Below are 10,407 nucleotides of genomic sequence, written 5' to 3'. Positions count from 1 at the left end.
TGGAGGGAGAGGGTTATGAGAGAAATCTGGACGCACAGCTTGAGTAAGAGAAGAACTTACGCAGTACAGGGACCACATATGAGTTGATGTCAGGGTTGAAGAATCTGCCCCCAAAGGCTGTACTGTCTTTGCAAGGTTAATTTCTGCATTCCTGTCATGCAGATGAAGATGGAGGTAGCCATGGTGCCTCTGCGTTTGGATCATTTGGGGACAGTCTGGGGCCAGTGTTTGAGTAACAGTATGCAAAGACTGTTTAATGTGATGCCATTCTCCTGGAAGCAATTAGACCACATTTTATAAAACATCGTACTGTCATTGATATCAAAAGCATGAAATGTGGTGAGAAGTTCTCAAATTTTGAATGCTACTTTCAACATACAGTGGCAATCGTTACAATAACCCCAATAGAAGAAAAAAGTTGCCTCTTCAACTTCAAATTTACTTTTTTTTTATTAGATGTTGTTTCATTTGGCAAGGAAAAATATTACAGCTCCCAAAAACATCAGTACAGTTCACTTGAGTTACTGGGCAAACCAGATCATAAATAAAAATACCAGCCAAGCTTAAAGATGATGTTGAAATCAGATTGCTCAATGTGCTAAAATTCATTAATGGTGAAATACTGTTGGAAGACTACTATCTTATCATGGAATACAGTATCTTCTTCGGATTCTGCTTGTCCTCTGTGCTGTCAGCATCTTTAGTTTCTCAGTATTTATTTATGCTTAAAAGAGAGAGGATGTTGACGTGCTTTATGTGGAAAAATATAATATGTGAAAACAGAACAGGGGAAAAAAATTAATTATAAGTAAATGTTTTCATATTCAAAAGTTGGCACATTTAAAAATTCCACACTTTCCAAAGTCTCATCATGGAATGTCCAGAAAGGGTGTACATTTATTTTTCACCAAAAGTAATTTTTTTTCTTACTATTTTTAAGATATACGAAGGTCACAGACTTGGCTGGACATGCCTGCAGCATGGATCAGCGTGATTGGTTTATTCAGTGTTACTTTGAACTAAGATTTGACTCAAGATAATGGTTAATACAAGCTTGTTACTTTTTTTTAAACGAAATTAGTTTTTTGGTTTTTGTTCACCGAAAGTTGTTTTTAGCTACTATTTTTCCCCCCAAAATTAGTATTTCACTATTATTCTTTGTTTTTCACAAATAGTTTATTTTAAAAGTAAACTGTGCATTTGGTTTATACAGTACAGCACTTGGTTTATACTGGATGGCTTTGTTTATATGGTTGAGCGACTTCTTAAAGCTGTTGGTGCAGCCTGACTGTTTGCCAGACACTCCCTCCTCCTCTGCTTGTGTTTGGTGTGAGGTATTACCCTTTAGTTTAGTCTTCGCTATAAAAGACACAGAATGAGGCCAAAGCTTCCACAAAATCTACCACACTTTAAAATTAAGAGTTGTACATTTTCATTAAGATCCTTACCTTCTTTTTTTATTGCTGCATCTTCTTTGTGTGGAGGGAGGGGGGGGGAGTGGTCATACCTCCAGGTTACCCAGTAAATTTTAGCCCAGGTGTCTCACAAGTACTTTTCCGTTAAAACGCTACATTGTCTTTTGCGATGCTACATGAGTAAACGTGGTATATGAAATATATTTCACTGCTGTCGTATTAAACAAACAGAGGCATATTTGAACCTCTATGAGGTCTTTAACATACTCAGATACCGCATGTGTTCTTTAGAGATTATAGCTAGCTATATTTACGACTCCTTTACTGGAGTTCAGATAACAATGCACTCTTCCACGAAATCCCAGTTCTTCTTAAAATATCATAACCCACTTTGCTTAATTCTTCATCTGGGTTGAGAGAAAGCTCGACCGATGTGGGCATGTCTTTCTTCTCGAGGAGGTTCATAATATCTAGGGATTTCCATGCTAAGGACCTTCCCCATGTTAGCTCTGCTACTTCTCGATGTCCTCCATCATGGTGGAGGCTATCTTAGTCTGTTTCATTGTTGATATTTCTGCCTTGGCTGTGGGTCTTTTTCGCCTCTTGGCCAGCAGTTTTCTTTGGGCGTCAGGAAAGAATCACCAAATTTGGCACATAGTTGTCTGTTGCTGTTGGCTAGTGAGAAGTTTGGGGATAATGGTCTCGGAAGTTACGCCCTCCTGTAGGCCACATCTCCACTCAGGGACGGATTACGGACCGGGCCAGCGGGGCCGCTGCCCAGGGGCCCTTGGGGTGCAGGGGGCCCGTGGGGCCCCTAGCCCAAAACAATTTGCAACGCTTATCAACAATGTATTTTCGTTTGTCTATTTTAGAGGGCCTACATTCTTTGATCCTCTGCCTACAAGGGCCCCTGACCCTATAGGGAGGGCGTTTGGCTGCCAAGGGCCCTTGAATTGTGGTGGTTGTGGTGGTGGTGGTGCCCACACAACCCATAATTCGTCCCTGTCTCCACTTCTACTATCGAAATGGGCAGAAAACAGAGGGCCAAGCAAACGTTAGCGAACAAAAAGTGAGACACTAACCAACAATGAATAGACCACTGATTTTAGAAAATGACCCCAATAGAAAAGGTAACTCACAACCACTTTTAGGCCCTAAGAAAATTTTGATTAACCTACTTGTTATTTGTCCATTTCCTTCCCATTCTGACAGGCTCTTTTGGTGGGGGGCCACCTGGTGGCCACTTGGCCCTAAGCAGCCTCTTGTTTCACTCTTGCCTAGGGGCTGCTCTGTATCTGCCTTCTGCTTTAATTACTTCTGAGTATCATAAATGACTTTCTGATCATTGATGGTAAACTAGTTTCGTACCGGTCTAGTCTAAATTCAGCTGAAAATGCGTGTGTATATGTGTGGGATACATATATATTACATTGTGGGGACCAAATATCCTCATAATGTGATACAATCCTGTTATTTTGACATTGTGGGGAACATTTTTTCGGTCCCAGCGAGAGGAAACTCAACTTCACAAAAATATGTGACTGTGATGAAAACACTAAAAATGTCTTGTATTTTGTTTTGGTTGCTTCTGGTTAAGGTCGTCATTGTTGGGATTATGGTTTTGCCCATAGAAATGAATGGATTGTCCCCACAGAGATATGAGTGCAGGTGTGTGTGCATATCACATATCTCCGGCGTTTTGGTGGGATAGTGCAGGTATCAGCTTGCTTAGGTTGCATGTCACGCTCCCCTGGCAGCTTCTAAGGCAGACATGTGACATATTTATATATTTGCAGTACTTTGTTTATGCACTAGGGGCGCATAAGCGACAGGTGAGAGTAGCCAGTACAGTCTCCAATGCAGCTGTAGGACAATCCCTTCTTTCCAGTCTCCCTTTATCTCCGTTCTCGATTTATTACCTTCAGAAACAAAGAATCGTTGTGCTTTTTCTAGAGTTCTCTTCTACATCGGTTAAGCTCCGATACATTCTCATACATATAACCAATGGAAACTGACAATATCATGACAGAAAACTAAAACAGTCGTTTTCATTGGTTTTAATTTTAAATTAAATGTACAGTATAGTACAAAGCCTTTTACTATTAACAATATTAACAGAGAAAGATTTTTAAAATTAAATTCCGCATGATGCTTTCTTTCGTCATTTATTTAAATTTTGCTGTTGTATGGGTGATACTGAAGATACGCAGCACGCTACATTTTGAACTGTTGCTTCAGCATGCAGGATTTTGCTTTAAAGTTAAAAAACACACTGTTACAGTCCTAACACTTATCTTCAAGCATGAAGGATGTGTGATGTCCCTGTAGGGTGTATGGCATAAGGATCCACCAAACTCGAGTTGTTTACCATATTTTACAATTTTATATATATGATCTTCATTTAAATGAAGTAAAAAAGCAAATTCATACAACCATTCCTTGTTAACGTGATAAATAAATTAAAGGTAAATTAAGGATTTCCGTTCACACATTTTCAAAATCTACCAGCGATGAAAAAGCAGATTTTACTGGAAGGAAATATTCTCATGTACTGTAGAGCTTAGTGCGCTTCAGCAGTTGAGCATAGAGTTTGGCCTTAAAATCCGGATGACCTTCCTTGCCCTGTAGTTGTACTCGAACTGCACATTTTCATGGAAGAAATATAGGTATCCTGTTGGAGAATATGACAAACAACACAAGAGTGTGAGATTATTTAATGTTCCCTAAAAAGACTTAAAAATTATGCTGATTTTCATTCAGTAACATGATTAAGATATAGCAAGGTATAAGACCTGGCATATTTAACCCCCCGTAGCAATGGATTCTGGGCCATATCCGCCTGCATCTCCTTAAATCTGGGTGCCAGTGACATTTAGGCAGAAGAGTCACCACCAGAGTCTGTCCAGAGTTCTGAATGATTAAGGTCAGTCTGTCCACACAATGAAGATCTGGCACGCATTCGCCAGACCATATACGTATGATCAGTCACTTACCAGATGCGCAGCTAATGCATTAAGTGTCTAAGGGGATAAGCCCCATAGAGCAAGATGAGTGTGAACCAGATCTGGGCCAAATGTTGTTCAGAAATCGCCACAGATCCATAAACCGGATCTGGCCTGGCCCGAGTCAAAATTCAATTGGAGCCAAAATGGGGCAGTGAGTGGCTTGGTGGGCTAAGTCTCTGTGCCTGTCATCAGAAGATTGCTGGTTCAAGCCCTGATTGCTGCTTCAAGTCCTGGAGATTTGGTGACATTCCTTATCTGCTTCGAAACCGGAACTGGACCAGTGTGGGTCCATCGTGCAAAAAGACACCAGACCAGATCTGGTTTACGGATCTGCAGCAGTTTCAACATTTGGTCCGGATCCAGGTGAGCCTTGCTTTTTCAATAAATAACCAACCGGATTAAATTTGCTATGAGATTAGTCTAAAAGAACACTGTAAGACTTGCGTTTTAAAAATGAATCGGAATAAAAGCTTTTGCTACACAGGTAAACTGGTATGTGTTTTGATGTAAGTGTGACTTTTTCTTTAATAATCATCTGTGTTGGAATAAATTCGAAGATGGCGTACCGTCATGGTAGGTAACGGCATCCACTTCATCGCCAATCCCCGGGAAGTCGTCCTCGATAGGTCGCGGATATCCATTGTCCATTACACCACGACTTTCATCGTAGCTAAGAAGATAGAATCCCATTATATTTTAGCACATGCATAAAAAGGGTCACGTGGTCTACGAACACAAAAATGAGAACAGCTGTTGGTCAGAATGTAAGGGAGCTGCACCTCCAGTAATCTTCGTCAGTGAACAGGAGAGTTTTGCCTGTGTCTCGTATGTGAACGGCCGCGTCTATTTTCCGGATGCTTTTGGGGAGGCCTAGCTTGTGGATATACTTTGGGTAACCTTCGACCAGGGTATATCCATTTAAGGCCCACATCCTAATACCTAGGGGAATTAATACAACAAACAGAATCAATAGCCTTCCTAACCAGTATATTTTTTTCATTTTATTTATCCATCCATACCTTTTCCATATCTGCTATCATTAACCCGGTACTGGATGGCAGTCCAGAGTAGGACACTGACATTCCCCTAACCTGCATGTCAGACAGTACCAGGATCAACCCTGAATGAAGACAAGCATGCGAATTTCATACCCAGGATCGATCCTTGAGGTTGTGAGGCTATAGTGCTACCGAATCACTGTCAGCTTATTTCCGTAATTTCTTGTCAGTATGCTTCACATACATCTATAATTTCAAATTTAATGCTTAGGTCTATTTAGCAATCATCCTTCGATCCACACAGATGTTTCTGCGGCATTCTTCATAATAAAACTGCTCTAAAAAAGATTACAGTCAATGTCTGTTGCCTATTTCAGCAGTAACAATGGAAAATGCACTGACTGGAAAGGAGAAAGACTGAACCAACCGCTGAAAATGAAAACCAGGTCCTTTTCAGGGTTTTCGTACGCTGCATTGACTCTGCTCGGAATCGATGGCCAGGTAGACTTGATCAGTGTCTGATCCGGCTCAGGAAGCTGGGGGTGTAGGCGCCAATAGAACCTTACAAAACAAATGAAAAAGCAATACGACGTTTATCCCTCAAGGTTCAATGGCGTTTCCACTGGAAGCTCGTTAAAGGTGAAAAGCACGGCTGGCGTTGACTTTACTTGTCCTTGAAGATGATCGTTTCTCCTCTGAGTTCGGTTGCTGCGTCGAAAGTCAACTCTGGGTCACACTTGTTCGGAGCGTCTGGTCTCAGTTTCCTTTTACGAGAATTGGGGTTTTTGCCTGTTGCAGTCCAGGATTAAAACTTTAATGTACAAAATCACGCGGCCCAGCAAGACTATGCTTCCGACAAGACAGATCTCTTTGTACACCTTTACTTTATTCACCTGACCGGCAATCTTCAGCATACGCTTACCGTAAAGTGCCTGTATACCATTTATGTCATCCTCGGACAAGGGGTAACCCTTTGCATAGGAATAGACTGGAAACATCAGAGCACCTGGGTTAAAGGAATGGGACAAGCCAAGAGCATGACCGAACTCATGGCTGGCAACCATGAAGAGGTTGTACCCTGAATAATAGGGAGACACGGGAAAATTCAGTCAGTATTTAATTTCACCTAGAAAAGGGGGGAGTGTCTATGAGCTCACTGCCATGAGACTTACCGGCTGAATCGTTTGACCATGTCTCATCCTCGTCAAAGTGTGTGTCACCACCCAATCCTACTCCAGGAGGGTAGGCGTGGGCCAGGAGTCCATCAGGACCATCAAAAGGATTGAAGTCACCATGTTCTGAAGGAAGAGGTAATAATAAGGGGGATTATAAGGTGAAAATCATACAGGAGATGGACCCGTCCTTAGTAGGTGGGACCAGGGGGTAGCGATCTGCTGCTCAGTTCCAAAACTACAATGGTGCTCTCACCTTTGGCCCCGAAGCTGATCATAATATCTGCAATCCCATCATACACCTTCTTGAACTTCAATGGTGTCACATCACTCCAGACACTCAGGGCGTTGTGGATAGCTCTGTCCACATCTGACTTCTCCATATCTGGAGTGTAATTTGTAATCCTGCATATTTCAAGAACAAATATAAAAAGAATCTTTTTATACTACAAACAATACTGAATTGTTAGCTATCCATCCATCCGTTTTCCAAACCGCTTATCCTACTGGGTCACGGGGATTGTTAGCTATCTGCCACTAAATTCATATTTCCAAAATACTCCTGCATTTCCAAAATCAATTCCTATGCCATTTTACCAAGCTGTTTCTTACAAAACCATCATGTGTAATATATTTTCAATATATATTATTCTATTGTTTCATTTTACATAATTATCCATTACTTAAGTGTCCTCCCCAGAAATCCAGCAAATTATTAATTTGCATACATTTAGGTGTTTTATTCCTGGTATTACTGTACATGAACTTCTGACCATGAGAAAATTTCCAGCAATATTAATGGTAATGTAATTGTTGGTTAATGAAATGTAAAAATGTCTGTTCATAAATGTGTCGCTCTTTATTCTATTTTGCAACATGAGTTAATTGTAATGCCTTTTCACAGCCATCATTATTTTCAGATATGTATTATAATTATTTTAAGAATTTCTTTAAGCTATTTGAATATTGGATGGTTTGAATTTTTTTTTTTTTAATTTCGAGTCAAGGTACATTGTGAACTTTTGATATCCACATATTTAGCAAATGGCTGTATATCTTTTTTAGATATTTATTTATGTACTCCTATAGCCTTGAGCAGGTATGCCAGAATTACACCAGTGGGTGGGGCAGTGGGCTACACTGTTGCCTTGTGCCCCTAAGGTTGGGGGGGTAAATTTCACCTTCTCTGCTCCCCTGGAGTCTGATGTTCTTCCCAAGTCACAAGGGTTTATTATTTTTAAAGTTGTCTCTGAATTGCCTGTAGTGTTTGACGGTGCGTATGTGGCCTGAGACAGACTGGTGTTCTGTGGGGGGGTTTACCTCGGGGGAACAGGCTCCGGTTCCCTCCATGACCCTGCCTAGGAGAAGCTGATGAGTGCATGACAATGTTATTGGTACCGCAGATTAGAGGCCTGGATGAATTCAAGGAATCTATTGTCTTGTCTTGTCTTGTCTTAACTGCGTCTGTACCTACTGTCTGTACAGCATGTGTGCAATTGCAACCTGAGTCAAACTGCCTGTATGTGCCAACATACCTGTCCAGATAAACCTGACTGTGATTTCAAAGGACATTCATGGTTATTAACATAATTCTATATCCTATCCCATGGTCTCACCTGAATGTCACATTTGTTGTGGGCCATTTGAGATTCCTTGGAAAGAGATTGTATTCTCCCAGGTCGGGGACGCCACATCGCGGTGTGTTCATCACGTCCAGGGTGTTGGTGTCCAGGTTTCCGGTCACCTGCAGGCCAAAGAAAGCCTGCATCTCACGGATCTTCTGCTGCATCACGTCGGAAGACTTCCCAGCTCCTTGCAGCCCACTTGGAAGATCGTAGAACCTACGCAAGTATTTCTACAGAAGAAAACAAGAAAAATAAATGCTTAAGAAAGGATGGACAGAATTTTAAAACCCATGTTATGTTGTCATCAGGAATCGTCCCATTGCTTACAAATTTCTTAGCATTGTAAACATTGTCTGGTTGTTTCCGAAACAATAATGTTACAGTTTATTATTATCTTTACCTACTCAGCAAAAGATTTCCTCAAAAGTCATTCCTTACTAGACATTAGTCATAGAAAACCATTTAACCAAATGTCATTTTACAGGCTTAATATGGAAAGCAAATGGCTAATTTAGCTAAAATTATATAGTTTTCTATATGCATATGAAATATTCATGATAATTTAAATAAAACAAACACTTGGAACACTGCTAAACATCAGCCAAACATCCACAGAAGTATGTAAAGTAAATATATATTTATAATATATTGTGTATAGAAATAGACGTTATATGTTCCATTTGTTACAATACAAATAAAGCACTAGGATTCACTAATAATTATACAAAAATGTCCTGTTTAAAACAAACACAGAAGTTGCTTACAGGTCTTTGCTTACCTCAGCTAATATCCAGTCATCGATTTCTTTCTGTGACTGTTTTCTTGATAAGGGTGCTGCACCACAATGTGCAATAATCAAAAGGAAGATGATGGTAGTGATTCCCATGTTATCTGCGAAGATCGCTGTCGTGAGCCTTGAACGCCTTGAACAATATTTATAGTTGCTCCAGGGGTCTTTTCCCTCCCGTGATCCGGTGAGTAACCCAAAAGCACCCGACCACTTCCTATAAAGTTCCCAAAACAAGGAAGTGCCTGTGGTGGGAGTCTGTTTAACCACCTTGAAGTCGTTTGCAGATTTTTCAAGGTTAAATGCTTAGTCAGATGCTCTCTCTCTCTCTCGCCCCCCCTCTCCCCCAGGTCAGCTGTATTTGAAAATTAAATTGGCTCCGTGGAGTGGAGGACAAAAAGAAACTGAAATTTATGGCCGAATCTATGAAAATCACAGCTTTGGGTTGTGCTTCTTGGAATAAAAGGAACCAGAACATACAGGCCCTGTTTGTACTTGTTTTTTTAAAATGTGTCTTAATATACAAAACCGAATGCAGAGCCTGTACCTGGAATTAAAGCAGTTTATTACCTAGGATAATCACGGCCACTTGACCATGCGATGATTTTATCATGTAACATTAAAAAAAGTTCAGTTTGGTTTTTTTTGTGATGAGTTGTCCCAGCCAAACAGTAATTTGTCACAATCAAACGACCTTTGCAGACCCTCACCTCATAAGGCTATTATGTATTTAGTTTATAAATTTTTGATAAGATGGCCTCCTATTGCCCCCCCCCCCCCCGCCACAAATGACTGTTGCTTCCATGCTTTTCTGAGTAAGACGCTATATTGGTCCCAGACTAGAAACACCACAAAAAATGTAGAAGCCTGGTGCCGTTCTGTGTTCTTGTAAATGAAGACTGTCTCTGCCATCATATTTTATAACCCAGTCTTTATAACGGAACTCCTAACTAAATGATTGGCCGACGCTACTGGGCGAAAAAATATATCAAAAATGCGTGTTTTATGGGTCTCACCTCTGTCGTGTGTGTGGAGTTTGCATGCCCCCCCCCCCCCCCCCCCCATTTAAAATGGGTTTCCTTCAGATACTTTGGTTCTCCGCTACACTCTAGATGCTATGCGATTATGGTAAATCACGTCTGTGTATCGCCCATAGTGTGTGATAAGTGTATGTGCCCAGTGCTGGACTGGCATCCCAATCACGGTGTACCCCAGCCTTGTGCCCTGTGTTGCCTGTGATAGGCTCCAGGTTCCCCCCTCCCCATCCCTGACAAAGAGGTGTGGTTGGAAGATGGATGGATGGATGGATGGATGGATGGATGGATGGATGGATGGAAATGTTATTGGCACAGGAGCTTAGAGATAAAGGACATGGGTGTCATTTATAATGGCAACTGCTACAGCT

The 10,407-nt window shown here is 41.0% G+C and overlaps 1 protein-coding gene across 1 annotated transcript; it reads right to left on the bottom strand.

Annotated features, from left to right (window-relative positions):
- Nucleotides 1-3,457: 3,457 nt before the first annotated feature.
- mmp13b (matrix metallopeptidase 13b) lies at nt 3,458-9,659 on the bottom strand. Its single transcript, XM_048982333.1, has 10 exons — nt 8,994-9,659; nt 8,207-8,445; nt 6,847-6,995; nt 6,591-6,716; nt 6,341-6,496; nt 6,087-6,207; nt 5,846-5,979; nt 5,200-5,359; nt 4,987-5,090; nt 3,458-4,086 (listed from the first exon to the last, which is right to left on the bottom strand). Exons 1-10 carry the CDS (start codon nt 9,099-9,101, stop codon nt 3,986-3,988), a joined length of 1,398 nt encoding a protein of 465 aa, XP_048838290.1. The 5' UTR covers nt 9,102-9,659; the 3' UTR covers nt 3,458-3,985.
- Between the last annotated feature and the right edge of the window lie 748 nt (nt 9,660-10,407).

This window comes from Brienomyrus brachyistius, chromosome 17 (genome assembly GCF_023856365.1).
Source record: "Brienomyrus brachyistius isolate T26 chromosome 17, BBRACH_0.4, whole genome shotgun sequence".
Taxonomy (NCBI): Eukaryota; Metazoa; Chordata; class Actinopteri; order Osteoglossiformes; family Mormyridae; genus Brienomyrus; species Brienomyrus brachyistius.
This window is presented reverse-complemented; position numbering and strand designations above follow the sequence as displayed.